Source organism: Rhodotorula toruloides (assembly GCF_000320785.1).
Source record: "Rhodotorula toruloides NP11 unplaced genomic scaffold Scaffold15, whole genome shotgun sequence".
Classification (NCBI taxonomy): domain Eukaryota; kingdom Fungi; phylum Basidiomycota; class Microbotryomycetes; order Sporidiobolales; family Sporidiobolaceae; genus Rhodotorula; species Rhodotorula toruloides.
The window spans coordinates 218873-246856 of NW_015622975.1; the positions used below are offsets into that span (position 1 = coordinate 218873).

The following is a 27984-nucleotide window of genomic DNA, read 5'->3' on the forward strand; positions in this document are numbered from 1 at the left end:
CGGTGTGGGCGAGGTGGTCCAACTTCATTCGTCGCTTCTCTCCCCTCGACACTCCACTGCGAGGATCCCCGCTCCACCTTGGCGTCTGAGGCTAACTTCGAGGTCCGATGAGCCGCCTCGTCCGTCACTGGGTTCCTTGAATCCAGCCGCGCGCTGTTGCCGCTCCTCTCCTCGCCGCCCAATTCGAGCCCGACTCCACCTCCTCTTGCTCTGCACCCAAGCTCGAGGTTCGCACCGCCTCTACACCCACGCGGCGAGCGATACTGCTTGTCCGCGGACCGCCCGAAGTTAGGAGGCTCCAGCGAACTTGCGGACCCATCCACTTCCACCCTCTCTTTCTCCCGCTCTTCCTTCGCCTTGCTGCTATCCTTCAGCTCACGCTCGAAATGCACTCCGACGACGAGCACCACGAGTGGAATGCCGATGTCCCAAGCCATGACTCCTTCGAGGAGCGCCTGGATCACGCATATGACGACCTAGACGAGGCGATGGAGACGCACAAAGAGATGACGGACAAGGAGGAAAGCCTGTGGGACGACTGGAGGGAGCTCGTCAGCAACAGCTGCCAGGCTGAAGGTTTGTTCGACCCTTCTCACGCCGATCCCGGTATCTGCGAGGACCTGCACAAGCTGGCGGACGCCTATCGCGGCAAAGATGGCGCTTCACTGGAACGACCGGTGAGTTCTAGGGTGTATCGATTTCGTGCCTCGAGCGCTCATACCGTCTCGTGTAGCCCAACCCCGTCAACAAAGCCTCGCCGCACTTAACCGCCTTCCTCTGCAAGAGTCCCACAACAGTGTCCAACCTACTCATAGCGATCAACCGCTTCTGCCACGACAACCTCGAGACGACCGACCACACTGGCCGACATAAGCTGATCCAGTGGGTGGAGGGCATCGAGGCCTTCTGCGGCGTCAAGGCAAGTGATCGGTTCAGTACGCACGACTGCTGGCACAACGCAAGCGCCAAGGAGCGCGAGGGCGTCATCAAATTCTTGTGGGGGACGCTGCAACTACTGGAGCTTGATGGCTGCAGCCCGGGTCACCTCGTGCGTCCTTCCGTGCGACAAACGAGTCCCCTTCCTCATAGCGGTCTTCTTTGCAGCCTGACTGGAAGCGGAACCGTTCCTTCAATTTCATTGGCGACACCCATGACCTGCTCGGCGCAACGCAGGCCTTGGTGCGTCGCTCTGTTCCGAAAACACTGTAGAGAATCCAACTTACGCTGCTCCTGCAGACCGTAAGTTCTTCCCGCGCACGGTCGCGCTCTCCGCCTCGTGATACTCGCGACAACCTTAGAATGGCAAGTGCAGGCTTAGCTGACCACAGAGAAAGTATGGCTAACCATGGTGGTTTTACAGCGTGACCGTTCACCGCGCACCTCTTACCGCGACCGACGCGACCCCCACCAGCGTCGTGACTCTCGCAGTCGGAACCGTTGCTCGCCAGACCCGGTTGCGCTCCTCGCACTCTCCTTTCGCTGATCTCCAAATCTGACGCACTCCCAAGTCGCAGTACGACGCCGATATGAGCTACTCTCTCGCCCATGGGCTCCTCGGTCATACTTTCTCAACTCGCAAGGCGCGGATCTACGGCATGCTCTGAGCGCCGTCTCTTGCTTTCCCTCCTTCATCTCATTTTGCTAGTCTGGCTGCAGTGCAGTCCCTTCGCCTCAGGTCGCGCCGCATCAGCGAGTCGTGAGCCGTCGTGCGGAGAGCTCGAGCAGCCGTAGAGCGAGAGCAAAGCAAGAGATGTCCGACCAAGAATGAAGTCTTGCGGAAGCTCCACTGCATCCAGCCGCGCTGCCTCGCTTCCGGCCGATAGACGAACATCATAGAGTGAAATGAGCACGGAAAGAGACGGTCCACCTAGAAGTCGTACAAAGGCAGCTTGATGTGCGGATTCTCCGGCTTCTGCGCCGCCTCGCCCGAGCCAAAGATCCTTGACCCCGCCCACTTCGCCGCCCGAGTCTTGATGAGGTAGCTGATAGCGCCGACCGCGATGCGCTGGACTGCGACGCCGAGAGCCGAGTCGGGGAACCCGAGGCGGAAGAGCGAAATGGGGATGTCCTGGGCGTCCTCGAAGTAAGGACGACAGATGCGTTCGTAGGCCTCGAGCGCGTCCTTGACGACTGCGCTGTCGGAGAGATGGTCGCGACGCTTGGCGAGCTCGCCCGCGAGGACGTAGGCGCCGACGACAGCGCACGAGGTGCCCATGCCCGACATCGGCGACGGACAGCCTGCTGCATCGCCAAGCAGCACGACTCGACCTTTGCTCCAGCTCTTGGAGATCACCTGTGCCACCTCCTGCATGTAGAAGTCCTCGGCGCCGTCCATAGCCTCGAGAACGCGGTCCGTCTGCCATCCTGCTCCAGCGTACAACGCCTTCCAGCGCGCTTTCTGCTCGTCGACGCTGAGCTTGCGTGCGCCGCTGAGAGCCTGTTGCGTCGCCTCGCCGCCGGCGAGAAGGTAGGCGCGGGTGCTAGGAGTCGTCACGTCCGGGCGAAGCCAGATCGAGCGGCTGCGCGTTGTGTGCCACCAGCGCGACCAGGCGCCGTCTGACTCGGCGTAAGGGATGGTGAAGTAGGCGCAGTGGAAGCCGACGGAGCGAATCTGGACTTCGGCCTTGTCGTCCTTGTTCTCGGCGGTGCCTGGGCGACCGAAGACGAGCGAGCGTGTGCTCGACGCCATTCCGTCCGCGACGATGACGACGTCGAAAGCCTTCGTCGTACCGTTCGCAAAGGTGACGACCGCCTCGCGGTCCGTCTGCTCGATCCCCGCGATCGAGTCTCCGAAGATGTACTCCGTCGAGGAACGCGACGCCTCGTAGAAGATGCCGACGAGCTTATCGCGCATGATCTCGATCTCGTTCGTGAACCCTCCGCCCTCGACAGGGAAGGAAGCGCGAATCTGTCCGGCGTCGTCGACGGTGTGCGTACCCTCCTCACGAGTGCGGGCGGCGGAGATGGCAGAGTTGACGTCGGGTCCCATGCGCTCGACGACAACGCGCGCGGTGACGCCGTTCAGGTCGAGGTTCTGGCCGTTGGCGTGAAGAACGGGAGCTCGCTCGACAAGAGTCGTGCGGATGCCGGCTCGTCCGAGGAAGTGTGCGCAGACGGGTCCGGCGATGCCTGCGCCAGAGATGAGGATGCGCGGTGTCGCAGTCATGGCGTCGATAAGGAGGATAAGGAGCAGTCTGATCGTCAAAGTCGAGCGCAGGCAGAGTGAGGGCCGCTCGCTACGGTGTGCTGCGCCGTGCGAGTGATACTTCAGTAGAAACCAAGGAAGGTTAGACGCTCCCTTGTCCGTCCTTCAGCCATGACCCGGTGCCCGCAGAGAGAGAAGCAGCGAGGTTGCGGAGGGGTACTCGCCGATTTGGCCATCGAGTTCGGCGAGCGATGGCGGGGCGAGAGCAACTCATGGACGTAGCTGGTCACAGCTTCACGCTCGGCAGACGGGCAGAGCGAAGCGGCGAGTCGCGGTGAAGCGTTGTTGAGTGAGAGTGAGAGCAAGGTCTGGCTCTCGCACGACTGGCTCGTCGCGCTGACGAGCGACTTGAGCAGCATGCTGGACTAGATTGCTGGCTGTATTGCTGCCGGGCGATGCGCGCCCAGCTTCCACCGCCCTCGCCTGCTCGCCTCCCTCCTCCTCATTCGCCTCATCCGCTTCCTTCGCCCCTGAGACCGACACAGGATGCAGGAGGACACAAGATGCCTCCTGATCGGGGTTCGGGGACCGCGGACTGTCCGGCACTTGGTCCATGGAGTTGCCGTTCCTCCTCCGCACGCTGTCTCCCCTCTTGCTCCTCGTCACCTGCTTCGTAGGCTCTCTCGCCGATCGCCAAAGCTGCCTGAATGTCCGACTGGCTCAATGACCCATGGCTCAACCCAGTCCAGCGTGCGCTGCGCTCGGTGCAGGGCAGTATGGACGACGCGGATCCGCTCGACCAAACCGAGGAGCACTTGATCAGGATCTGGGGACGAGTGCTTCTGGAGGTGCTCGAGGCCGGGGACAGAGCCGCATTGGAGTCGCGCGTCGAAACGATCGCTGGCGAGATTGCGAGCTATGCGCGAGCGGCGCCTCCTCCCGATCCGTCTGGGAGGCTTCGTGCGGTGCGTGCTGATCCTTCCCTTCCGCTCACCGTTGCTGACTGATGATGCCGCCGTGCAGCCCGACATCTTTGCGGGTCATGGACCGCACTCGCTTCTCGTCCAAACGCTCGAAAAGTCCGACGCCATTGTCGGCATCCTCGCCGAGGCCATCAGCCGCACAAGCCAGAACAGTCCTCTCAACCTCCAGCAGGATTGGAGCGGGCATTACTATGCGGGCACGAGATGGATGCGAGAAGTCGGCCGTTTCTTTCGCATCCACGAGGGCGAGGCGCTGAGCTGCAGGTGGCGGGATGCGAGGCTCGACGAAAGGCATGCGGTGATTGAGGTTCTGTGGACAGCTTTGGCGCGACTCGTCAAGGGGGAGATGGGGCCTTTGTCGTTGGTGAGCTCCGATGCATCTTCCTCGTCACCCGTAACGGGCGCAGACTGATTGTTTACTTTCTGCAGCCCATCTTGAACCAGACTCCAGCGTTTTCCGCGCTCGAACGGTACCCGGATCAGGTGCATTCACTTCCGCTTTGCCTCGCTTTTCCGTCACTTTGTCGCTCAGTCAGCCGTGCTGAATCCTTCTTCCCCCCTTTCCTTCGCAGATTCCGGAACGCATGCAGCCTTCACGTGATGCCAAGGTGCGCTCGAATGTGCGCTGTCATCGAGGCTGGCGTTGACGCTTCTCCCGATTTGCAGGACCGCCGCTCCAGCTACACCCATTCGCTCGCCCATCCGCTTCTCGATCAACCCCTATCGACTCGAAAGGCGCGAATCTACAGGCTAGACGTCTAGTCAGCATCGCCTCAGACCTCGACGAATATGAGGGAGAGAGCGGGCGAGGCGGCGCAGCTTCGCAGCGCTGGCGGAGTTGGCGGAGCGCGCTACCCGAAGTAGGTGCGTCGTTGGAAAAGTCAGCGCGTGCTACCTAGCGTGTCGAGCGGAGCGGGCGAGCTCAGCGCAGTGCTTCCCATCTCCTTTTCTCGCTCTTCCTCCGCGACTGCGACCACTGCCTCTTAACATCCCTGCAGCTCTCGTGCGTTCTGCGCAGGACGACTAATTGCCTGCCCATATCGACTGCGACACTGCTACGACCGAACGACTCCTCGACCGCCTCTTCGCCTTCTCCGGTTTGCTCGCGCTGCTTTCTTACTTTCTCCTGCACCGCCTTCCTTGGCTTCTCCGCTCCGCTCGCTGTATGCTTGAGCTCTCTGAAAGGAGCTCACGGTGCTCGCACATGGCTCGCAACTCTCTCGCAGACGTCGGAGGGTCCGCGGACAACGTTCGCACTCGCGCACTCGCCCTTTTCCTCTTTCTCCTTCTCTCCTACGCCGCCTCCCTCGTCTACTGCTCCAACTTCGGCCATGGCACACATGGACACCTCGTTCGAGCATAGCGCTCTCCTTCGCCGCCTCGAGCAGGCCCGCGATGCGATCGCAAGTCGACTTCCTCACCGCCGGCGCTCGAAGATCTCCCAGTCTTCCGCCGAGATCTTGGCGAGATACCAGGCAGAGCTCGACAAGGCGTTCAGGCTGAGGCGGCACGTGTACGGGAGGATGTATCCGCGTCTCAGGCAGGGCGATGCGTCCCTCCTCGTCGACGCGATCACCGTCTGGGAACGCCACTACAACGTAGACAGAATCGTACGTTCCCCGCCTTTCACGAGGATTATCTCGTTCTGGCTGACAACCCGCTTCCGACTAGACGCACCTCGTCGATCCCCTCTTCTACTCGGACGACGACCGGGTGCTCCTCGCCAATGATGGGACCATTGTCGGTCTCTTCGACGCCCTGGTCGAGTTCATCTACCACTCGCAAGCCGACGAAGAGACCGTGCAGCGCTGTCGAACAATACGCTCTGCCTGGGCATCGTCCGGGCAAGACTACTGCGACTTCTGGCGCCGCATCCCCGAATATGAGCGCAAGATGGCGCTCAGTGCGACGCTCCTCCTGGCTGAAAGCCTTCAGGAAGAGAGGAGACTCGAGCCGTTTTTTCTCCGGGTGCGTATAACCATCTTTTATTCTCCCGCTACTTTGCCTTTCGGACCGCTTACATGGACGTGCAGACGCTCGAAAGGATGGCAAAGGTCTACGGAGACAAGCAGCCTCGTTCTCAGCAGGCAGACCCAGTGCGCGCAGAAGCGGCAGATGCGGTAAGGCGATGCTACGCCCGTCCTCAACGCCTCACCTTCAGTGAGCTGAAAGACTCTCATGCGCTTCGCTGCAGGATCGTCTTCGCCACGAACTGGAAGAGCTCGAGGGTTTGCAGGCCCATGTCGCAGCTCGTCGCCGATCGCTCGAGAACGCTCGACAGGCGCTGCACCAGTCGTCAGCCAACGAGCACTCGCTTTCTCACCCGCTCCTCAACCAGCCGCTCTTGACTCGCAAGGCGCGGATCTACGGGATGGTCTGAAGCGCCCTTCGATAGACTTGGTCATTGTGTTCTTCTCCAGCGGCTTTCCTCCTCTCAATCGTGCAACTTTCTTCGCTCCCACGGCTCCGAAGGGTGCAGGTTTGTGACCTTGCAAGAGTGAACAGCTATTCACTTGAGAGGCACGCCCCGAAGCTAGTCCTCGACACCCTCCATCGCGTCTCCTCCGTCCTGTTCCGCCGACATGCGCCAAAGAGCGGGCGCGACGTCGTCAACGTCGACTTTCTCGCCTGTCATCGATGTCGAAGCGTCAATGAAAGCCTGAACGGCTTGCAATGGAGGCTGGCTGACCTTGAGTGACCTGCGCGAAGGCGTGAGCGATCTTGCGGGCTTCTTCGCGCTCGACGTCCAACGCTCGCTCGATCGCGTCGCTGGCGGAGTGTACAGAGGTCTGCAGTGCACCAAGGCTCAGCTGTCATCCCGACAAGCGTTGCTTGACAAGGACCGGACGCACCGATTGCGACTGAAGAAGGTCGAGAAGCGCTTTCTCCGTCTCTCGCGCCTCTTTCGCGATGCGTTTCTCCTCCTCATTGTACTGCTGGATGCGAGCCTGCCTGCGAGCGAGCGCAACCGGGTCAGCTCGACGTTCTCCGTCCCCTTTCTCGCCCGACAAACCCTCGGTTTTCCGCTCCAACACGCGAGCGAGGACGAGCGGGACTCACATCGCCCCCCGCTCTTCCTCCAGCAGCTTCTTCACGCTCTCCTGATACTGCCTAACCAGCTCCGCGCCCTGCGCGACCAACCCCTCCTGCTTCTTGAGGTTTGCGCGGACTTTCTTCGCTTGCATCGCATGGAGGGCAGCGAGCAGTTCCCTGCGCGTGTTCTGGGCGTCAGTAAAAGCTTCTAGAGCCAATCGCGCGCCGTCTCAAGTAGCGAGAATGAAGAGCGAGCGAGACACACTCCTGGTCCTCGTCCTCGTCGTCCTCGAGCTGCGCGCGGAAGTCGACTGCTTTGGGTGGCATGGCGAGTGTGTCTGAGGCTGATTGAGTGGTTCGAGCGAGTTCGAGCGCGTTTGAAGCGAGAGCGAGCGTGTTGGAGGAAGTCAACCTGCTCCGCTCGCCTCGCTCTCCAAGGCACTTGGCCAAACGGGCTCAAGATGACCTGGGATTGACGAAGAGCACCGTACATACGACTTGCAAAACGAGCGAAGAACGAAGGAACCCAAATCTATACAAGGTACAAGGTGATACAGACTTGCAAAACGACGAAGAGGGACGAGCGCGGGTAGCCAGGATGCAATGTCGAGAGCTGGCTCACATCAAACCAACCTCGGAGAGCAAGCGCGTGAGGACCTGGTCCATCATAGCCGCGATAATCACGCGCGCCTGCTCGGTATCCGTCGCCTGTTCCTCCCAACCCGTCAGCGTTTGCTCCTCTCTCGCGCGGGATGAAAGGGATGGGAACGCACGCAAGTAAGGTGAACGTAAAGTCCGCGATCCTTCCTCCGGTTCAGGTTGACAAACTTGTGCTTCATGTAGATCGTCGCGGATTCGAGGTCGCCGTCCGGTCCGTCAAAGTCGTCGAAGTAGGCTGACATGGGCGGGTTCTGGGCGATGATCTTGCTGTAGACGGGGATGACGAGTCAGCGAGAGCGAAGACGTGCAGACGAAGCGGAGAGGAACGAACTTGGCGAAGAGGTCGATCTTGTTGAGCCTGCAAGGCCGTGCCCGCCGTCAGCCAGTCACCTCGCGCTGGTAACGCTCCTTGCACACGCACATCAGAACGAACGCGCTCTTTTCAAACCAACGACTCCCCGCAATCGATTCCCACAACATCGTCGCCTCCTGCAAGCGGTTGACACTCTGGTCTTCAAACAAGACCTGGTCGTACTCCGAGATGGCGGCGACAAAGACGAGGACGTTGACGTTCTCGAAGCAGTGGATCCTGCGTGCGAAGGGTGTTGAGCGGAGTGGAGGAGGCGGGAGGAAAGGGAGGGGGATGTACCACTTCTTCCGCTCGCTTCGCTGGCCACCGACATCGAACACCCGCAACTTCTGTCCCCGCACTTGGTACTCCTCCTCGACAATTCCAGTCGAGCGAACGCGCTGTGATTCAGGAAAATTAACACGGACTCGCGAGGAGAAGGTGGGCAGGACGAACGGTTCGCAAGATGTCCTGGTCGGTCGGGACGTAGTTCCGTGCGCCGAGGCGCGGCATGGCATCGAAGAAGCTTTTGCGGTGAGAAGACGAGCGTAAGAAGTCAGCGTGAGTTAAGAAGGTCAAGCTCTCGGAAAGAAGCCTTGCGCGCCTGCTGCGGCGCAAGCCCAAGGTCTTCTCTTCGTCCGGCGGGAAGGCAGGAAGGACTCACTACGACGCCGAGTCATTCAACTGAAAGCGCGAGCTGAGCGCGACGACTTGCTTCGTCGTCGGTTCCGCCCACAAAGCGATGATGGCGTCGCGGACTTGCGGAACCATGCTGTGCGACGAGGGATCTATCGCGTCTTCTGAGGCGAGAGAAATGAGGTATTCGGCGGCTGGTCGGACCGTGTGAGGTACGAGGAGCTGGACGACTTCGAAGCCGCGGAGGACGGCCTGCGGGAAAAGCGAGGTCAGCGGGGTGAGGCGCGCGGAGGGGTGTGAGGGAGACTCGCCTGCATCGACTGAAGCGAATTGAGGAAGACGATCTCGCGGTACTCTTCTCGTTCTCGCTCCGTGTACGGGTGGGCGTACCTGCGAGGGTCGAGGCGAAGAGTAGCAATGTCAGCCGGCTCTCGCTCACGAAGTCGAAGCCAGCCAAACAGAGGGCGACGGCTCTTCGCCACGCACATCAGTCGCATCTGCTTGACGAGTGTACTCTGCAGGGGAGGTGATCGTCAGTCAAGTCCACTCTCCGCGAGCGAGTGGAGGGAGGAGACGCACCTTGCCCGACTCTCCCGCCCCGAGCATCAAGCACTTGACCGTCTTCCTGCAAGCGCTCGCATTCTTCTAGTCAGTACCGTTCCTCAGCGATACCCCGTCCGACAGCCTGCAAGCGACGAGAGGGGAACGCACGCCTCTTCGGCCCTCGCGCGCTTCAACTCCTCGTCAATCGCCTTGCTGTGCTGGTTCTGCGCCGCGGCGTCCGCATCGATCGATTGTCCGCAGCCCATGTCTTTGCGAGGTCAGGTGAGCGAGAGCGGGTGGGAAGGGGGAGGAGAGGGAGTCTTGCGGTTGCGACGAGGGAGAGGGAAGGGTGTGAGGGGGCGCAAGCGAGTCTGCGCGCAACCGAGGGAGGAGGCGTGAGTCCCTACTGAACCCATTGTGCTTGTCTACATGCCCCCGGTCCACTCAGGCCCGGACAAGGGCCGCGAGAGAGAGAGAGAGAGGAGCGAGCGGAAGCGCACACCTTTGGACGGTGCGAGTGCGGGCGTCGTGCAGGTCGGTGGTTGTGTTAGCGTGCGAGTCTATGGGAGTAGCGTGCGTTGCAGCTCGAATGGGTCGAAAGGAGAGAGCGAGGAAGCGGACTCTGCGCCTCGCTCAGGGCAGCCAAGTGGGGTGCTCGAGCCTGTTCTTCTCGCCCGGCTGGTCTTCTCGCAGGGAGCACGTGCACACAGAGAGCACTCTGTGCGTCGAACACAGAGTTGTCGACGCAGCAAGTCGAGGCGAAGAGTGTGTGGTCGACGCGAGGAAGCCGTGAAGGCGGGAGGAGGAGTGCGCTCGCAGGAGGAGCGTGCGAACAATGGGCGCGAGTAGTCTGGGCAGGGCATCGTGGCTGCCGAGGGCACTGCCACCCTCAATAGCCGCATGGCAACAGCCGCAACACCGGGGGAGACGCCGACGACGAGGAGGAGAAGGTCGTCCTCGCTCGCTCCAGCCGGTCGACTCTGGTATTCTCGACTCGCGAAGAAGCCGTTGCACCACACTCAATGCCTACAGCAGACCCATCTCCTGCAAAGTACTCGTCAACACGCCCGTCATGACCGCCCCCAACACGACCTGCGTCGAGACCTTGTCCGTCGCCTGCGTAAAGTGCGCAAACAACGCTCGCTCGGGCGTGTGTTGCTTGTAGAGCGCGGTGAAGGTGTCGAGCATGTAGGATTTCGCGGCGGCGACGTTCGAGGGAGGGCCGCGATAGTTGGGCACGGAGGCGGCGAGCGGTGCGAAGCCGGACAGGATCTTGCTGGAGGCAAGGGCGGAGGTCAGCTTCGTCCGTCAATTCCCGCGCCATGACGACGTCGTACCGCTCAAAGATGTCCGTCTTGTTCAGCTGCACACTCCATCGAGGTCAGCGAACCTCCCCACCGAAGCGAGCGAGAGTCACTCACGAACAACACAAACGTCGACCTCCTGAACCACCGACTCGCGCTAATCATCTCCCACAGCTCGAGCGACTCGTCTAGTCGGTTCTGGCGTGAGTCTTCGAACAGCGTTTGGTTGTACTCCGAGACGGCGACGACGAATCTGCGCCCAACGATGAGGGTCGGTCTCGGCTGCTCGGGGAAGGACGGGCAGGAGAGAGCGTACAGTAGCATGCCGATGTTCTCGAACTGATGTACCCTGCGTACACACTCGTCAGCTTCCCGCTCGTCTCGGGGCGAAACGGCGGAACTCACCACTTCTTCCTCTCGCTCCTCTGCCCACCGACATCCACTACTCTCAACTTCCTCCCCTTGAGCACCTCGAAAGTCTGTTCGACGACACCTATTGACCGCACGCGGGTGCGGAGGACGTCTTCTTCTGTCGGGAGGTAGGAGGGGGAAGCGATTCGCGCGAGGTGGGTGAAGAAGCTGCGTGCGAGTGGGTTAGCCTAGAAAGAGAGGTAGAGAGGGGGAGGACGCACTATTCTGCCGAGTCGTTGAGCTGGAACTCTGCGCTCCGTCTCATCGCCTCCTTCGTCCCCTCCGCCTCCCACAACCTCCCCAACGCCTGCGCAGCCTCACTCCTCAGACCTCCCGTTTCAGGATCCACAACCTCCTCCGTCTCATCCACCTCCCTCAACCACCTCGTTTCCTCCTTCACGTCGGCGGGCAGACGGATCTTGAGTGCGGAGAAGGACGAGAGGAGCGATTGGGCGGATTGGAGCAGGTTCGAGAAGATCGTTTCGCGGAAGGAGAGGAGTTCGGCGGTCGTGTAGGGGGAGGAGTAGACTAGGCGCATTTGTTTGACGATGGTGCTCTTGCCTGACTCGCCAGGCCCGAGTAGCAAGCACTTGGTCTCCATCCTGCACCAGTGGCGATGGTCAACTCCATGCACGATGATGAAGAAGGAGCGGCCACTCACGCCTCCTCCCTCCTCGCACGCTTCAGTTCCTCCTCGATAGCCTGCGACACGCGCGTATCCGCCGCAGCCGCCGCATCAACAGACTGAGAGCAGCCCATCGTCTGTCGTCCTTGCAGTGCAAGGCACGCGAACCGAACGAGGGGGGGAAGCTGAGCTGAGCTGAGCTGAGCTGAGTAGAGGCCGATCTGAAGGATCGCGCCTCGCCAAGCGTAGGACAGATGGAGAGGTGTCAGGAGAAGACTAGCAGTGCATCAACGGGCGATTGGCGAGCCGGGACGATGGACGAGGCGGACGAAAGGCGAGCTGAGCGGGGCGTCCTGGCTCGAGCCTTATAGTTAGTTGGTCAGCGGAAGCTCCGTGCGGTTTGTAGGTGAATCTGAGCGCAAGTACAACGGGGTTTGCCCGGCGGGAGCGACCTTTGGCGTCCTGGGGACGTCGGTGAAGGGGGCAAGATGGGTCGTCGAAGGCGGGTGACGGGCGTACGCCGTTGAACGACGAGCCCAGCGCAGCATTGCACGCGTCCCTCCGGTCACCCAAGCCGTGTCGCCGTCCCCCCTTCCTCGATACCAGCCGAAGACGTCAGATAAGGCGGTTCCGAGGATGACGGCGAGGAGGAGAGGATTGGGTATCGGGACGGGCTGGGACTTGGAGAGTAGCAATGTAGCGAGTAGAATAGCTCAATCAGCGACAGTCTGACTCGTTCAGCCAGTTCGAGCGAACCTGGCAGAGCGAGACCCGGACTCGACTTTCGCGAGAAACAGCTTGACCTCGACGAACGACCGCTGCTCGCTCTTCACGCTCAGTTAGAGACACGCACGCACAGCTAGAGCCATGTCGAGACGCGCAAACTTTGGCGCAGCGCTCACCGGAGACGATTCGGCTGCCTCCATCGCGAACCGACCGCCGCCGTCTTCATCTCGCGCTGCGGGCAACGCTGGGACAGACACGGGTAGCAGGCCGGGCGATAGAGGGCACGGAGGAGATAAGGGCAAGGGCAAGGCTCGCCCGGGCGGACAGGGAGGACAGGGAGGCCATCGCGCTCAGCAGCAGGGAGGAGGAGGAGGAGCGACCGTCCCTCGCCGCGCAGAGCTCGCCGAGCGGGTCGCAGCAGTCAATGCTGCCGCTCTCGCGATGGCCAAGGCGGCGGAAGAGGCGGGCGAGACCGACCAGGACGGGACACTCTGCTTCATCTGCGCAGAGCCTGTCCAGTACTGGGCTGTCGGGCCCTGCAACCACCGGACGTGCCATACCTGCTCGATCAGGCTCCGCGCGCTGTACAAGAAGAAGGAGTGCACGTTCTGCAAGGTGCGTTGGCGCGACTGCTTCCTCTCCTCCCCTCCTCAAACCAAGCTAACCTCGCTCCCCTCACAGACGGAATGCCCAACAGTCATCTTTACCGAGTCCGAAGACAAGCCTTTCGAGGAGTATGGAGCCGAGGATACACCGTTCAGCGATACCAAAGTGAGTGGCTGGCGTTTCAAGCGTTCCACACGCCGAATGCCTACCATTCCTCCGTCTCGCAGCTCGGCATCCTCTTCGAATCCCGCGCTCAGCTCGACGACACCCTCTCCCTCCTCCGCTTCAACTGCCCCTACAAGCCGAACCTGTCCGACCCCTCCTCCGCCGCACCCGAATCTCCCGCCGAAGCTTGCCCTCACATCCTCTCCGGCTGGTCCGACCTGAAGCGCCACGTCCGCTCCTCGCACCACTGCACTCTCTGTGACCTCTGTTGCTCGAACAAGAAGATCTTCGCGCACGAACACGAGCTCTTCGCCATGTCGGCTGGCGGCGGACCGCGAGGGCGGAAAGAGACCGAGCTGGATCTGCACCTGGAGAAGCAGCACTCGATGTGCGGGTTCTGCAAGAGGTGGTTCTACGACTCGGACGGGCTGTACAAGCATTGCCGCGAACACCACGAGGAGTGCTTCATCTGCGTCCGGCAGGGCATCCGCCACCAGTACCACCTCAACTACGACCGTCTGGTGCGTTCTTGTCACTCGTTGAATCATCAGGGTCTCACTGACTCGTTCTCTCGCGTTCCCGCAGGAGCAACACTTCAAGGCCGACCACTTCCTCTGCCCTCACCCCGACTGCCTCGCGCAAAAGTTCGTCGTCTTCGAATCTGAGCTCGACCTCCAAGCGCACGCCCTCGAGGTCCACGGCGTCGGCGCGTTCGACCAGAAGGCGCGCAAAGAAGCTCGCCGGATCGAGACGCACTTTGTGTACTCGACGGGCGAGTCGTCGGCCCGCAACGATGGTGGACGGAGACGAGCTGGGGCGGGCGGCCGTGCGCCTGCTGCGAGCTTTGTTGAGCCGACGAGGGAGGACTCGCGCGGCGCGTCTGCCGGTACAGGCGAGCGGCGAATCCCCGGCCTCGGTGCGCCTGTCGCTTCCGGCAGCGGTTCCCGCGCGTCTCGCTTCGGCGGCCAACTCACGGCCGACGCCTCCCCGCCCGCAAGTGGCGCGACAACCCCGACTGGCCTCGGTTCCGCCGAGCGCGATCCCGCTACTCTCGAACGTCACGCCGCCCTCATGCGCCGCGTTCAGGACGTCACGCACGGCCACGAAGGCAAGATCGCGGGCTTCAAGATTGCAGTCAGAAGCTACAGGCAGGGCGAGATGTCGGCGCAGGACCTGTGCGAGCAGCTGTACAACTTGCTCGACCAGCGGACGGACGAGGCGGGGTCGGTCATCCTGGCGTTTGCGGAGTTACTCGATGATCAGGAGAAGAAGCGGTCGGTCCAGCTTGCGTGGCGCGACTTGCGTAGCGAGGTGCGTTGACCGTTTCTTCCCTTACTCCTCCCCACTGAGCTAATCTTGCGTATTTGCACAGAACAACTTCCCTTCGCTCGCCGCGCTCAATCCGACCCTCAACGGCGTCCCGACCTCTACGACGAGCACCTCACAGCGCGCGCTTTCCGCACAGCACCGCAGCGGCGGCAACCCCTCTTCGACCTGGGCCCGCGTCGAACAGGCGGCGACTTCGGCCGGTCCTGCGCCCGTCGCACCGCGCTCAAACCCGTTCCCGGCACTGATGAGCGCCAGCAACGCCAAGAGTATCCCTGGACTCGCCAAAGCCGGCGTGCAGAAGAAGCGTCCGGCCGGCAGCGGGACGGCTTGGTCGAGCGCTGCGGGTGGCGCGTCGGCCTCCGCGCCTTCTGCTGGTCCGAGCGCCTTCCCTTCCCTTTCGTCGTCTTCGCGCCCCTCGCCGGCCCGTACGCCAGTCTCCATTTCCCGCCCCGGCTCGGCGGTCGGTTCTTCACGCGCTCCTCCCCGCGCCCCAAGCGGCCTCGACTTCCCCTCCCTGCAGCCGTCGGCAAACGAGTCGGAGAAGCGTGCGCGAATGCGTGCGGCGCTCGCCAAGCCTGTCGGGCGGACAATCATGGACGACGGCGAGCAAGGCGGCGGGATCTGGAACGGCAGTGGCGCGGGTGGAAGCGGTTCGGTAACGCCTGAGGGTGAGGAGGCTGGTGGAGCGGGACGGAAGAAGGGCAAGGGGAAGAAGAAGGTGGTGCTCATGAGCAACGGACTCATCTCGAGCCAGACGACCTAGCTCTCGCAAGATTCCGCTCTTGTGTAGATCCTCTTCGTCTTCCCGAGTGTATGCTCCCTGCAGCACCGTAAAAAAGCACGTTCAGGCTCACTTGGTGTCTTTGCTGATGGCGGAGGGTTTGCACGCGCCTCGAGACGGTGCGTCGGCCTTAATCCTCGCAAGGCTGCTCGCGTTGACTCTGTACTACTCGCAGTACGTTCATCGCACTAGTCTGCGGTCGTACTAGCACAGGAGAGGCTGCCGTCGAGGTTGTCGAGTGCCCGCATGCGACCGTCGCTCCTTTCCCTCCTTCCGTTCACTCTCGCTCGTCTCTTCACCTTATACGCCCTCGCTAAGCTACCAGTACTTGCGTACTTAGTCTACTCGCGCAGCTTAGCATACCGCGTGCCGCCTGCGCGAGCCAGTCTCGCCATGGCGCACCTCGTCCCCGCTTCGTCCCACTCACCCTCGCTCCACCCCCCTTCGCCGCAAAACGACCGTTCTGGGCAAGCCACGCCGACGCAAGAGTCTCTCACGCCTACGCGACCTACGACCGAGCCGAGCGAGCGCAAGTTCGAGCGCTCAGCCTCTGCCCCGGCTCCCTGGTCTCCCTCCCCTCCGTCTCCGACTCCTACTGGTCGCGCGCAAGCCTCGCTCTCGTTCGCTTCACCTCGCTTCGTCCACTCCGACACTTCGACGCCCGCCATCCACGCCCATACCAGCGAGAAGGGCACGTTCAGCTTCACCGTCCCCACGACTCCGCCTTACTCGCCCGCTCACTCGCGCGAGTCGACCGTCTCGACCTTCGGCAACGACGCGGACCCCGTCTCTGCACTTCGCGGGAGGAACACGCCGTTCTTCATGGTCTCAACGGGCGGAGGCAGCGAGGAGCAGGGATCGAGCGACGAAGGAGGCAAAGACGGGCCCACCGCTGCGGCCTGGGAGAACACTCTCGGCGCCTGGACGCGAGGCGAATGCATCGACAGGTCGAAGAATGATCCAGGTTCCAGCAAGCGCAGCTTCAAGCGCGGCGAGAGCGCGCCGGCAATCTCGTTCGGCGAACACGGCGCTGCAGGACCCCCTGGGCAAGCCGTGCGCCCCTTCGCCCACATCAAGCACGGCTCGGACTTTGCTCACGAGGTGCGTGTGCCCTCTACGCTGTGTATGCGGTTGCTCGAAGCTCACCGTCGCTCGGACTTCGGATTGGGAAGGTCAACGTCGCCCATCTCGCTTCGCTCGTTCATACTCTCGACGCTCGCCTCTCGACCATCACCGGCCTTTCCGACGACCTCTACAGTCGCATTGTTCTGCTCGAAGACGTGACGCGCCAGCAGGGCCACGAGCTCGACCTCCTCCGCCAGGTTGTCGCCCCTCAGCGCGCCCCGTACGGTCCGCAACCGCCACACATGCCGCAGAGCTGGTCTCGCGGCGTCGCCGGATCTTTCGAACAGCAAGCGATCGACCAGCCGTCTCGCGTCGCAAGTCTCTCGGCCCGTCCTTTCAACCTTCGCACACGCTCCTACCCAACCGGCAGCTTCCCTCTCGAGCTCGAGGGCCCTCGTCTCTCGACCACTATCGAGGAAGCCGGAGGATGCGGCGTTCCCGCCTTTGTCCCGCCGCAGGTCGGCGGACAAGCCAGTAACTTCGGCTCGCCTCGCGCCTTCCGCCCTCACAATTCCTCTGATAGCGAGTTCTTCCTGCAAGCGCTCGAGTCGCAGCAGGGTGTCGAAGCTGGCCAGCCTTTCCAGCAGGACGTCGGTGGCGGCTCCGCTCACCAAGACTCGATGGGCGCGATGGGCGGTGCTGCGCTTTCTCGCACGAGGTACGGTGGAGCTGGGATGGAGAGGTCGGTCAGCTTCGCCGACTTCGGAAGCGGAGGGATGGCGGGACTAGGAGTTATCAATAGCAGTCAGGTACGTCCTCCGTCGTCCTGGTCCTGCTCGAACAGACCACCTGACGCTCCTCGTCTTTTCGTCTCGATAGGGCACGATGCGCAGTCGCTCCGTGTCAGTCGGCGCGGGCACGCAGCACCGTTCGTCGCCGTCGAGCACCCAAGGCGTCGCCGGTCTCGGTAACGACACGCCCAACTACCGCCTCTTGCTGGAGACCGACGCCGACATCGATGCCGAGGTACGCTCGCGATGCCACCGTGCTTTCTACATCCCCACTGACGCTCTTGCTTATTCCCGCAGTCTTTCGTCCGCCGAATTCTCAGGCATAACGACCAGCAATGCTCGCTCTTCCTCCAGCAGAAGGTCAAGTCGACGACGCCCGAGAAAAAGCAGGAGGTCTTCGACGCTGTCGGCAAGCATATTTGCGAGCTCAGCTTCAGCAAGTTTGGTGCGTTCCAGCCGTCCCGCCTCCTTCAGCTTGGCCAGGCCGTCTGAGCGCTCGCTCGCTCTCCCATAGGCAACTTTCTCGTCTCTCGCTGCCTCGAAGCCGGCGACAAGCAGCTCGCGCAGGCGTACGAGGATTCGCTTGCTGGCCACTTCCTTGCCCTCAGCCTCGACCCGTTCGGCTGCCACGTCCTGCAGAAGCTGCTCGACTGCGGTGGCGCTCCGACCAAGGCGCGCGTGATTGAAGAGTGCGGCGTCAATTCGCTTGCGTTTCCGTTGAGGAGGTCGCTCACCTCGCAATCGAGCAGGCTTCTCCCGCACCCCGAGACCCTTCAATCGCGCAACGCCTGCCACGTCTGGAACCGCATCCTCACCTCGCCCAACCCGCCGACCTTCTTCCGCCGCCTCGCCGAGATGGGCAAGGGCTTGTGGAGGGAAGTCGTCAAGGAGGACGGCGGCTCGCTCATTGTCCAGCACATGATTGAGGATTGGCACGAAGCGCATACGAGCGTCGTCGCGAGGGAGATACTCGAGCATGTCGAGGATGTCGCGCAGACGGCATGCGGATTGTTGTGCGATTCGCCTTTCGTGCCTTCTCACGGACCTTTCGCTGACTTGCTCTCGTCGCCAGGATCGTCTCGCAGTGCGTCACACCGGCCAGGGCACGCTCTTTGAGTCTGCTGATCTCTCCCGCCCTCGCAGCTTGATCGACCGCAACGCCTTGCCGTTCTGCACCAAGATCATGAAGCACGCGCCGACCCTCGCGACCGACAATTTCGCTGCCAAGCTCGTCGACAAGTGCATCCGCCTCGGCAGGACCGCCCCGATCGGCATGAGCGGCTTTCTTGAGGAGATCACCAAGACGAGCGAGTACGTCCAAGTCCGCCCCCGCAGTTGTTCGCCTCGCTGATTAGTACTTCGTCAACAGCGCGGAAGACCCGCTTCTTCTGCGCATGGCTGCTCACGCGAACGGTGTGCAGCTGCTGACTGGCATCATCACTGGATCGACCTCCCCTCGCGAGAAGGACAAGCTCGCCCGCTGCGTCAAGCGCTTCCAGGCGGAGCTGCTCAAGGATGGATCGGCGAACAGCGCCAAGCTCGTCAGTCTGTGCCAGAAGACGAAGGTCTGAGCGAAGGAGGTGGTGCCGCTTGTCGTTGTTCCCGCTTGTTTCCGCATTCCGCCGGCTCTCGTTGTGTCTCCGAGTCTCTCGCTCTGGTAGCACTCCTCGGCATTTTCTATCTCGTTCGTGCACCATCTGCCCCTACCGAGGAGGTTGAGGACTTGCGGTCGAAGGAGCCGGTGTTGCTCTGCTCGACCCTTTCACCTTACCGCCTCACTTTCGTCAGCTGGGTCACTCGAGGCTCCGCATAGTAGCTGACATGGTTCAATCTCTCGCCAGGCCGAATTGCGCGCGCAGCTCGAGGACATCGAGGACGAGGACCAGGAGTGCGTCTCGCTCGCTCTTCACTCTCGCCACCTGGGACGGGACGCGATCAGCTCTGAAAGCTTTTACCGACGTCACCAACGAATGCAGGGAACTGCTCGCCGCCCTCCATGCGATGCAGGCGAAGAAAGTCCGCGCGAATCTCAAGAAGCAGGAGGGGCTGGTCGCGCAGGGTGCGGAACTCGTTAGGCAGTATCAGGAGAGCGTGAGGGAGTTGCTGGAGGAAAGGGAGGTGGCGATGTGAGTCCCGCTCGTCCTCGCTCGCATGTAGGAGCGGAAAGCGAGGGTTTGTCGGGCGAGAAAGGGGTTGGAAAACGTTGAGCGGATCGAGTTGCGCTCGCCCGTAGGCAGGCTCGCATCCAGCAGTACAACGAGGAGAAGCGCATCGCAAAAGAGGCGTGAGAGACGGAGAAAGCGCTTCTTGACCTTCTTCAGTCGCAGTCGGTGCGTCGAATCCTTGTCGAGCAACGCTTGTCGAATGATAGCTGATCCTCGGATCACTGCAGACTCCTGTTCACTCCGCCAGCGACGCGATCGAGCAAGAGTTGGCGGTCGGAGCGCGAAGAAGCCCGCAAGATCGCTCACGCTCTCGCGCAGGTTGCTCAAGGTCAGCCCGCCTCCATTGCAGGGCGTGAGAGACTTTCACTGACGCTTGAGCATTGAGGACAGGCGAGAAAGTCGACGTTGACGACGTTTCATCTGCTCTTTGGCGCATGTCGAACGAGCAGGCGGGAGGAGATACGATGGAAAGTGTCGAGGACTAGCTTCGGGGCGCAGCTCACGTAACAAGCAATTCACCCTCGCAAAGTACAGACCCGGGGCCACTCGACATCGCGAGAGACAAAGAAAGTTGCACAGATGAGAGGATGAAAAACCGCGGGAGGAGAACACGAACGACCAGGGTTGGCACGGCACGCCTCAGACCATCCCGTAGATCCGAGCTTTGCGAGACGAGAGCGTCTGGTCGAGAAGACGGTGCGAAAGGGAGCGATAGTCGAGGGCGTCCATTCGGCGACGGATGTTGTGCAGGTGCTGCTGCCCTTCTAAAGCCTCCTCCTCATCGCGGAGCTGTCGTGTCACTTCCTCATGTGTCGCGACACGTGGATGAGTCGGCTCAAGGTGGGCGATATTTGGCGCCAGGGCCGCCGCCCGGCCTTGCAGCATACGGTTGAGCGCGATCCGCTCAGCGAGCTGCAGGTGTCCTGGTCAGTCATTGTATAGCAATCGCCGGATCGGAAGAAACTTACAGGTGGCGGACGTTCCCTGCGGCGTCTGAAAGCGATCCCGTTCACCCCGCAGTGTTCCAATGCAGCGCGCTGTCAGTTTTCGAGTCAGCCCGGCGGATCTCAACACTAGAGCTACGCCATCGTACAATGGTGCTTGTGTGAATGTTGTCGAAGACGTCCGCGTCGGGTCCAAGCGCCTGGACCAGGTTCTTGAGTGCGCTCACGGCCTCCCACTGCTCGTCCTGTGTCATCTGTTCCCAGAAGGGGCAACATCCCGCCTGCTGGTTCTCCCAGACGGAGCAAAGCGCCGGGAGATCGTGCAAGATGCGTCGAATCTCGGGCCGTTGTCGCGCAATTGCGCGCAACTCGTCGAGAAGACCGACGACCGTACCGTCGGACGCGAAGAGGACAGCGCGGTACTTGTTGCTGATGGTCGGGTGGTGAGCGTCGGTGGGCCCGCCAAAGAGGGGGGGCTGTAATGTCAAGCGTTAATACCCCTCGATACAGGTCGGAGGCGAGCAAATCACGCACAAGGTAACCAATTGAAATCTGTCTCGACATCACCAATCCCATGATGCGGTCCAACTCTTCTTGAAGAGCCTGCTTCCCGTGGTCATCCGTGCGGCGGTAGACCCTGGCGTAGACGGTCGCCCGCAAGTCGTGCCACGCCTTGATCGACGCACACCGCTTGTCGTAATCCGCCATCGCTGTGCGTGAGAGTTGCGAGATCCAACCAGGCGGCGTAGGCTTGAGGTGGCCTGCGATTCGTGCGAGGGTCCTGGCGATGGTGCTGTCCTCGAAGCGTTGCGCAAATCGGTAAGAGGGGGGAATTCGGGGACGTCCTGGGGGTCGTAGCCGGAATAGGGGGGAGAGCGTGACATGTCGACGCGTCTGGCTGGCGATGTCTGCGCGGACAAGCGAAAGGGAAGAGGGATTGAAGAGGGAGGAGGACCGAAGCGAAAGGGGCTTGATCCGCGGACTGTCCGTCTTTGCCAGCGCCCGTGCGCAGAGTCAGGAGCTTTGAGTCGGACTTGCTCCAAGCGGGCAAGGAGAAGAGACGGCGGGAGGAGCAGCTGAAATGACAGCAAGCGAGGAGGCGAGCATGGCGAGGTGCCACGAGCGGAACGGCGGGTTGCTTGAAACAGTAAGTTGTACAGTGCCAGCGCAAGATTAGGAGCTTCAACATAGCCTCAGGAGCGTTCGAAGCCGTGCGACTGGTTGGTCGAGGGCAAAGAGGAGGTCGCGAGGCGACGATGTGGTCTGCCTGGTCCCGCCTCGCTCCTCCCGCTCGTTCAGCGCTGCGAACTGCTTCATGGACGTACACCTCGATCCGCTCGCTTTGCCGACCCCGCCAGTCCAGCGTCGCGCCGCTTCACCCGCTCTTCGTCGCCCGGCGTCTCCGGTGCCCAACCACACGCGACGACAGCTCTTCCAGTCGGCGGCGGGTCTGGAGGAGTCTGGCGAGACTCTGTAGCCCCCACGGACCGGCAACCAGCAGGGTGGCGGCGGCTGAGAGGAGCGATGCCGCTTCATCAGTTCGCACGAGGCGGGAGGACGACGCGCCAGTCGACGGATAGGAAGACCGACGAGTGCAGCTCGCTGAGCTTGTGTAGAGCTGAGGGACGGCGTCGACCTTTCCGAAGTTACCGCTCCCTCGCTTCCCGAGACGACCGCCCTGCTCGCCCACCTCTCCTGCTCGAGCCGGCCTGCTTCTCGTCCATCTCGCTAAGTTAGCACATGTCTGCGCATTGTTCGCTCTCCAGGACTCGTCCCCTTGGCAGAACACCTGTTTTCGCGTACCTCTCAGCCCTCGGTTCACACTTTACGCTGCGTTCGTTCGCTCACTCAGGTTTGCTAGCTGTCGCTGGCACGCACCAATGCGACCACCACCACGAGTGCTTACTCCTGCTTAGTTCTGCTAAGCAAGGTGCGGCGGGCTTGAGGTCGTTTCGAGGGAAGCGACGGTAGAAAGGAAGTGACTTGCAGAAAGCGGCGTCGAAGGGGATCAAGGGCGAAGGGTGAGAGAGAACAAGTGCTACATAGGAGACTCACAGACCGTAGATTCGAGCACGGCGAGGGGAGAGGGGCTGGCCGAGGAGAGGATGCGAGAGGGACGCGTAATACGAGACGTCGTGGCGGGCTCCACCGTGGTGCTCGTACTACAGGGAGGCCTCCATCAGTGGCAGGTTGAGAAGCGAACAGCGGTGGGAAGAGTTGAGGTACTCACAATCTGCGGGCGCACCCTGCGCATCCGGAACTCGTCACTTTGTTTGCGCAAGGTGGTCAAGGAGGTGCGCTGCGTGAGCTGAGTGTGAGTGGCCGGCGACGGATCGAGTTCTGTAGCACATGTAAGACTTACAAGAAGCTTGCGCCGTTCATCGACGCCCAACGGAGCATTGAACTGCTCGATTGCGGAGACGACATGGTCGAGCTCGCTCAGAACCGAGAGCCGCTCCGTCTGGGTCATCAGTCCCCAGAAGGGACAGATTTCCTTCTCCTCGTTCACCCAGATCGCGCGCACCCCCTTTTCAAGCTTGGCATAGTCGTCGTACTCCTTGTCCTCATGCACGATGTCGTGGATTGTATCGAGATAGCCGACGACAGTGCCGTCGGACTCGACGAGTACTTCGCGCTCTTCGTGATTGCCGCTGGTCGCTTTGCGCGCTGTCGCAAAGTGGCCGAAGAAAGACGGCTGTTGCGCGAGAGGTGCGGCAGAACTGTATCAGTTGCGGTCGAGTCATGGGCTCGAAGGCAGCGCCGGCGCACAAGGTTGGCGTAGGTAACATCGCGCCCGGCCGCCTTGAGAAGCCTGTTCAGCTCGTCAAGGATGACACGTCTGCCCTCCTGTCCTGTCCGGCTGCAAACCCTCGAGTATACGTTCTTGCGAAGCAGATCCCAGTCCATCAGCCTCCTTTCCGCCTTTTCGTTGGGCGAGTCGCCGGCGGGCCAGAGCCGCTTCCCAAGGTTGTTGAGTTTGTGCTCGATGTCGCTGTACGTGACTCGGGGCGTCGACTCGTCTGCATTCGAGGAGCGTGGGGTCCAGCCGCGAAACATGATGGCAATCTCGAGCAAAGCGAGCGGTGACAGAAGGAGCGAGTCGGAAGGAGAGGATAAGAGAGAGGAGGTCGGGATGAAGGACGGCTGCTGTCCGCGGATGCCGTGGAACATATCCTCGGCGCGTGCCACATGGTCTGCCAAGGTCTGCCGTGCACAGACGTGGGACCTGACTGGCAGGAGCTTCGGGATGGGTGTGCGAGCGAAAAGCGCGACAAGCGCGACCAAGGGGAGGAGGCAAAGGCGAGGAATACACCAGCCTCGAGCGAGTGCAGCGTGCAAGAGCGCGTTTACTTGGGACAAGCAGTCGTCCAATGAATCGTTCACCCCGTCAGCAGCCGTTGCGACGTAAGGCAGTGAGCGGTCGAGGGCGAAGGAGCGACGAGGAAGTCGCTGTTGGACTCGCCCACCACGCTCATCGCGCTCGATCAGCTCGTCAAACGCTTCAAGGACTCTTTCAGCTCGTTCGACTTGCTTGCCGTGCCCAACAAACTCGCAATCGCGCCGCCAAACGCCCTTCCTCGCTTCCTCCCGCATTCACTCAACTCGATGACCGCTGTCAACCCTACAACAGCCTTTCCGCCGGCCAGCATCGATGGACAGAGTCCCAAGGCATCTGTGAGCGCGTCGGGACAGGCGAGCAGCGCGGCGAACGTGGCGAAGCGGTGAGTTGCAATTTCATCAGTTTGGAGGAGACGAGGGGAAGAGACAAGGCAGACGGGCTGGCAGAGTCGCCGCAGGGCTCCACGGGATGACTGGTGTCCGCTCGAGACGCGTGAAAGTCGTCGCAATACCTGGGCTGACAAAATCGCCTCTTCTTCCTGCTGAACCCCTCTTCGCGCTGTCACTTGGCACGCCCTTCGCCGCAAAACAGGCTACAATCCGAGTTGATGTCGCTCATGATGTCCCCTCCGGCTGCGGGCATCTCCGCATTCCCGGAGAGCGATTCGGACTTGACGTACTGGGTTGGCAGGCTCGAGGGAGCAGAGGTGCGTTCGCCCTTCCCGCTCGCTTCGCTCCGCACATTCAAGCAGAGAGAACTGTGTCTGACGTTGCTGGAGGCACCGGTCGCAGGGCACAATCTACGAGGGCCATGTCTACGCCATCTCGCTCCGTTTCCCGCCTGAATACCCGTACAAGGCGCCTGTCGTCCGGTTCGAGTCGACTTGCTACCGTGCGCTGTCTCTTCGGCTGCTTCAGTGCCGACGGGTAAACACTCGCACGTTGCGCTGACGCAGGACGTGCACACAGACCCGAACGTCGACCTGCACGGCAACATTTGCCTCGGTACGTCGCGCAGCCTCGTCCACTCCCGATGCACTGCGCCTTCCTGACCCTGAGCGTTCTGTTCTCTTCCATACAGACATCCTCAAGGAGAAGTGGTCGCCTGCGCTCTCCGTCTCAACCATCCTCGTCTCGCTTCAATCGCTTCTAGGCGGTACGCTTCCTTCGCACCGGCCCGCAAGTGCTGGCAGTGCTGCGCACCGTTCAGACGCACGGAGACGTTGGCTGATGGTCGTATTCTGCTCCCACAGAGCCGAACAACGCTTCGCCCTTGAACGTCGAGGCTGCGGAGTTGTGGGACGATGTTGAAGCGGTGCGTCTAGCCTGCTTTCTCCTTCTCCTGTCACACTCACGAAACCCTTCGCTTGACTGCAGTACAAGGTCGAGCTCGCCAAGCACTACCAGCCGCTTCCCGAGGACGAGTAGACTGCTGTCCGCCTTCCTCGCGTCCCCTTCTTCGCCTTTCTCGCCAGCCCCTTCGCTGCCTCCAGCTCGGATCATCGATCATTGAGCTCGTTACTATCGTTCTCTAGCCTGTCTTTGTCTCCCGTATTGCCCTCGCATCGTCCGCTTCAGCGCATCCACCTGGAATTCATCCGTTCCTCGTCCCGCTCTGTCCGGTTGCTCCTTTCGCTCACCCCGAGTCTTGACGAGAGTGCACTCGTCCTCTTGCTCGCCGTCGAATCGACTTTCCCCCTTGCGCAGCCGAGACCTCGTCGTTGCACCGCCCGCTCCTCTCGCTTGTCCCGCTCGCTCACGCTCACACACAGCGAACGATGGCTGCGACAGTCCCTTGCCAGTGAGTCGGCGACATCCAGCACCCGTGCGCCGTTCCAGTCCAGCAGTAGCTCTCCCCACCTCATCCGGTCACGTCCCGCTCGCTCGTACTGATGAGGCCTTTGCTCGCTGACCACGCAGGTACAAGACCGGCCGAGTGCGCTCACGTTCCTTCTGAACTCCACTCTTGCGCCTCCGCACCCTCACAGCTCCGCATGAGCCGTTGACGACGCGACTTCGAACTGATCGACATTCGTACCCCTCCCCATCCTCCAATCGTCCCCCTTCTTTCGCACCCGCACGGACGCTTGATGCCCGCAGACACTTGGACAGGGGACGTACGCTGTCGTGAAAGGTGCGTGCCAGTCGAGCGGAATGTTGGGCAGACTGAGGCGGGTTGCTCGGAAGGTGCTGACGTTCTCGCTTCTCTGGCTCGGTTCCTCCCGCCCTCGAATGGCTGTCGATGTGTAGAATGCGTTCACATCAAGACGGGTGCGTCTTGAGCTGCTAACGTCTGGAGAGCGCGGATTGTGAAGAGCTAACCCTTGCTGTCGACCATCTTTGCTTGTCAGGCAAGTACTACGCGTGCAAGGTGCGTTCACTTGTTCACTCAGCTTGTAGCATGCGGACAATGCATGGTGTATTGTTCGGGAGAGACGAGGACGAGGCGAAGCGTGTGCTAACCGGACTTCCCGGCTCGCAGGTCATCAACAAGCGGTTGATGGCGGGAAGGGAGCATATGGTGCGCCGACCTACTGCTCGTGCTTGACAGCCGACAGCCCAGAGCGAGCCTGTTGGCTGGTTGAGTGCGCTGACACGTCCTCTCGCGCAGATCCGTAACGAGATCAGCGTCCTCAAGTCGATCTCGCAGGGCCACAAGAACATCGTCACGCTGTGGGGTACGTCGCATCCTCTCAAAGACGAGGGAAAAGCTTGCTGACACGCTCCGCCGACGCGCAGACTACTTCGAGGTGCGACGAGCTGTCCGCAATTGTATCGATCTCCGCTAATCTCGACTCCTACCACCGTTCACAGACTCAGAACAACCGTACCTTCTCGAGCACTACCCTCTCTTCCGAGCCGCAACTGACCACTCTCGCTCGCACAGTCTACCTCGTCACCGACCTTTGCCAAGGCGGCGAGCTCTTCGACCGTATCTGCGCCAAGTCGTACTTCCTTGAGGAGGATGCGGCGAAGCTCGTTCGTACTGTTATGGGCGCGGTCGAGTACTTGCACTCGCATGGGATCGTTCACCGAGGTGCGTTGTCGCGTGTCCAGCATCTGAATCGTTGCGAGGCGGACTTCAGCACGACTCGCTCGGTTATGCACCCGGTACATCGGCTCATGCACGCTTCCTCGTAGACATCAAGCCGGAGAACCTCCTCTACCGCTCAAAGGACGAAGACTCGGACCTCCTCCTTGCCGACTTCGGTCTCTCGAAAGTCATGGACGACCAGCAGTTCTCGGCGCTTACGACGACGTGCGGAACGCCTGGTGAGTCGGCGAGACCCACGCAACACCGGCTCGAGTACAGCGAAGCAGGCTCGAGGTGTAGCAGGGAGCGTGAATTCCGCTGACTCGGCTACGTTGTTGGCAGGGTACATGGCGCCTGAGATCTTCAAGAAGCTGGGACACGGCAAGGTGGGCCCGTCCCGCTCTTTCCCCTCCTCCACAAGCCTGAACTGACGTTCGTTTATTCGTCGCGCAGCCTGTCGTACGTCCGCTCGCCGCTGCCCAGAGGCGCCCGCTTGGCTGATGCGCTAACTGTCTTGATGTTCTTCTTGGTATAGGACATCTGGGGTGAGTCTGCGCTTCCTGCGACCGTTGAGCGACGCGCTGACTCTTTCCCTTCGCTCGCAGCGATGGGCGTCGTCACCTACTTCCTCCTCTGTGGCTACACCCCCTTCGGTGCGCTCGAACTATATGCTTCCTCGGTCGTCACAACTGACCCGCTACTTCGCAGACCGAGACAACCAGGTCGACGAGATTCAGGCGATCTGCAATGCCGACTATGCGTTCGAGCCGGAGGAGTACTGGACGGGCGTAAGCGATACCGGTCAGTCCGGGCTTCTTGCTGCTGGCCACTGCCGCCTTTGAGATCACTTTTGCAAGCTCCTTGAAGATGGCGGATGTTGACCAGTCCCTTGCACAGCCCGCGACTTCATTAACCGCTGCCTCGTCATTGACCAAACGAAGCGCATGACGGCAACCGAAGCTCTCGCGCACCCGTGGCTCGCCCAACTCGCTCCAACCGCCTCCGCGACCGCCCAAGCCCAACGACCCGACCTCCTTCCCTCGTTGCGCAAGAACTTCAACGCCAAAGGAACGTGGAAGCGCGCCATTATGGGCGTCCGCGCGGCCGGTGCGCTCAAGGCTGGAGGTGAGGCGAGGAGGGCGACGTTGTTGGCGGAGGCGACCGGAACCGAGGAGGAGAGGCAGAGGGTGTTTGAGCAGGCACAGCGGGCGAAGCAGGAAGCCGAGGAGGAGGCGGTGAGGATCCGCTCTTTCGCTCGTGCTCGCGCTGTGGCGCTAACCCAGACTGTCCGCAGAACCAAGTTGAGTCGGCGTCTGTCTTCGCCTACTGATTACGCATCCCCATTCAAAG

The 27984-nt window shown here is 61.5% G+C and overlaps 13 protein-coding genes across 13 annotated transcripts; 7 read left to right on the forward strand and 6 right to left on the reverse strand.

Annotated features, from left to right (window-relative positions):
• Positions 1 to 386: 386 nt before the first annotated feature.
• RHTO_01829 (uncharacterized protein) lies at positions 387 to 1280 on the forward strand (the record flags this gene model as incomplete). The annotated part of the gene is made up of 4 exons (XM_016415508.1): positions 387 to 677; positions 734 to 1048; positions 1105 to 1179; positions 1245 to 1280. The coding sequence occupies 4 exons, from the start codon at positions 387 to 389 to the stop codon at positions 1278 to 1280; spliced, it is 717 nt and encodes a 238-aa protein (XP_016272482.1).
• Positions 1281 to 1867: 587 nt separating this feature from the next.
• Positions 1868 to 3166, reverse strand: RHTO_01830 (monooxygenase; the record flags this gene model as incomplete). The annotated part of the gene is made up of 1 exon (XM_016415509.1): positions 1868 to 3166. The coding sequence occupies one exon, from the start codon at positions 3164 to 3166 to the stop codon at positions 1868 to 1870; it is 1299 nt and encodes a 432-aa protein (XP_016272483.1).
• Positions 3167 to 3852: 686 nt separating this feature from the next.
• On the forward strand, positions 3853 to 4890 carry RHTO_01831 (uncharacterized protein; the record flags this gene model as incomplete). The annotated part of the gene is made up of 5 exons (XM_016415510.1): positions 3853 to 4110; positions 4169 to 4492; positions 4558 to 4611; positions 4701 to 4736; positions 4795 to 4890. The coding sequence occupies 5 exons, from the start codon at positions 3853 to 3855 to the stop codon at positions 4888 to 4890; spliced, it is 768 nt and encodes a 255-aa protein (XP_016272484.1).
• A 569-nt stretch (positions 4891 to 5459) lies between these two features.
• RHTO_01832 (uncharacterized protein) lies at positions 5460 to 6508 on the forward strand (the record flags this gene model as incomplete). Its single annotated transcript, XM_016415511.1, has 4 exons — positions 5460 to 5738; positions 5800 to 6096; positions 6162 to 6224; positions 6323 to 6508. The coding sequence occupies 4 exons, from the start codon at positions 5460 to 5462 to the stop codon at positions 6506 to 6508; spliced, it is 825 nt and encodes a 274-aa protein (XP_016272485.1).
• A 153-nt stretch (positions 6509 to 6661) lies between these two features.
• Positions 6662 to 7488, reverse strand: RHTO_01833 (uncharacterized protein; the record flags this gene model as incomplete). Its single annotated transcript, XM_016415512.1, has 5 exons — positions 6662 to 6756; positions 6818 to 6917; positions 6981 to 7080; positions 7189 to 7338; positions 7427 to 7488. 5 exons carry the CDS (start codon positions 7486 to 7488, stop codon positions 6662 to 6664), a joined length of 507 nt encoding a protein of 168 aa, XP_016272486.1.
• A 291-nt stretch (positions 7489 to 7779) lies between these two features.
• On the reverse strand, positions 7780 to 9615 carry RHTO_01834 (G protein alpha subunit; the record flags this gene model as incomplete). Its single annotated transcript, XM_016415513.1, has 11 exons — positions 7780 to 7869; positions 7935 to 8088; positions 8153 to 8179; positions 8243 to 8410; positions 8471 to 8571; positions 8627 to 8696; positions 8835 to 9058; positions 9118 to 9196; positions 9293 to 9321; positions 9386 to 9431; positions 9518 to 9615. 11 exons carry the CDS (start codon positions 9613 to 9615, stop codon positions 7780 to 7782), a joined length of 1086 nt encoding a protein of 361 aa, XP_016272487.1.
• Positions 9616 to 10375: 760 nt separating this feature from the next.
• On the reverse strand, positions 10376 to 11823 carry RHTO_01835 (guanine nucleotide-binding protein alpha subunit; the record flags this gene model as incomplete). The annotated part of the gene is made up of 6 exons (XM_016415514.1): positions 10376 to 10625; positions 10687 to 10712; positions 10771 to 11002; positions 11059 to 11232; positions 11286 to 11666; positions 11726 to 11823. 6 exons carry the CDS (start codon positions 11821 to 11823, stop codon positions 10376 to 10378), a joined length of 1161 nt encoding a protein of 386 aa, XP_016272488.1.
• Positions 11824 to 12556: 733 nt separating this feature from the next.
• RHTO_01836 (zinc finger protein) lies at positions 12557 to 15278 on the forward strand (the record flags this gene model as incomplete). Its single annotated transcript, XM_016415515.1, has 5 exons — positions 12557 to 13030; positions 13097 to 13186; positions 13249 to 13707; positions 13772 to 14497; positions 14559 to 15278. The coding sequence occupies 5 exons, from the start codon at positions 12557 to 12559 to the stop codon at positions 15276 to 15278; spliced, it is 2469 nt and encodes an 822-aa protein (XP_016272489.1).
• Positions 15279 to 15689: 411 nt separating this feature from the next.
• RHTO_01837 (pumilio-family RNA binding repeat protein) lies at positions 15690 to 19802 on the forward strand (the record flags this gene model as incomplete). Its single annotated transcript, XM_016415516.1, has 13 exons — positions 15690 to 16397; positions 16469 to 17170; positions 17241 to 17387; positions 17450 to 17597; positions 17667 to 17841; positions 17902 to 18165; positions 18225 to 18236; positions 18296 to 18463; positions 18522 to 18693; positions 18994 to 19040; positions 19129 to 19278; positions 19545 to 19645; positions 19708 to 19802. The coding sequence occupies 13 exons, from the start codon at positions 15690 to 15692 to the stop codon at positions 19800 to 19802; spliced, it is 2889 nt and encodes a 962-aa protein (XP_016272490.1).
• Positions 19803 to 19956: 154 nt separating this feature from the next.
• RHTO_01838 (uncharacterized protein) lies at positions 19957 to 20969 on the reverse strand (the record flags this gene model as incomplete). The annotated part of the gene is made up of 4 exons (XM_016415517.1): positions 19957 to 20229; positions 20286 to 20354; positions 20411 to 20737; positions 20796 to 20969. The coding sequence occupies 4 exons, from the start codon at positions 20967 to 20969 to the stop codon at positions 19957 to 19959; spliced, it is 843 nt and encodes a 280-aa protein (XP_016272491.1).
• Positions 20970 to 22312: 1343 nt separating this feature from the next.
• RHTO_01839 (uncharacterized protein) lies at positions 22313 to 23432 on the reverse strand (the record flags this gene model as incomplete). The annotated part of the gene is made up of 4 exons (XM_016415518.1): positions 22313 to 22423; positions 22492 to 22560; positions 22624 to 22956; positions 23031 to 23432. The coding sequence occupies 4 exons, from the start codon at positions 23430 to 23432 to the stop codon at positions 22313 to 22315; spliced, it is 915 nt and encodes a 304-aa protein (XP_016272492.1).
• Positions 23433 to 23867: 435 nt separating this feature from the next.
• Positions 23868 to 25028, forward strand: RHTO_01840 (ubiquitin-conjugating enzyme E2 C; the record flags this gene model as incomplete). Its single annotated transcript, XM_016415519.1, has 7 exons — positions 23868 to 23983; positions 24193 to 24307; positions 24393 to 24492; positions 24570 to 24605; positions 24682 to 24756; positions 24854 to 24915; positions 24978 to 25028. The coding sequence occupies 7 exons, from the start codon at positions 23868 to 23870 to the stop codon at positions 25026 to 25028; spliced, it is 555 nt and encodes a 184-aa protein (XP_016272493.1).
• Positions 25029 to 25378: 350 nt separating this feature from the next.
• Positions 25379 to 27964, forward strand: RHTO_01841 (calcium calmodulin-dependent protein kinase; the record flags this gene model as incomplete). Its single annotated transcript, XM_016415520.1, has 18 exons — positions 25379 to 25401; positions 25521 to 25536; positions 25701 to 25734; positions 25851 to 25871; positions 25952 to 25971; positions 26083 to 26121; positions 26212 to 26278; positions 26340 to 26350; positions 26415 to 26427; positions 26488 to 26637; positions 26742 to 26873; positions 26977 to 27020; positions 27088 to 27093; positions 27170 to 27179; positions 27240 to 27287; positions 27343 to 27435; positions 27532 to 27869; positions 27929 to 27964. 18 exons carry the CDS (start codon positions 25379 to 25381, stop codon positions 27962 to 27964), a joined length of 1101 nt encoding a protein of 366 aa, XP_016272494.1.
• Positions 27965 to 27984: the final 20 nt, after the last annotated feature.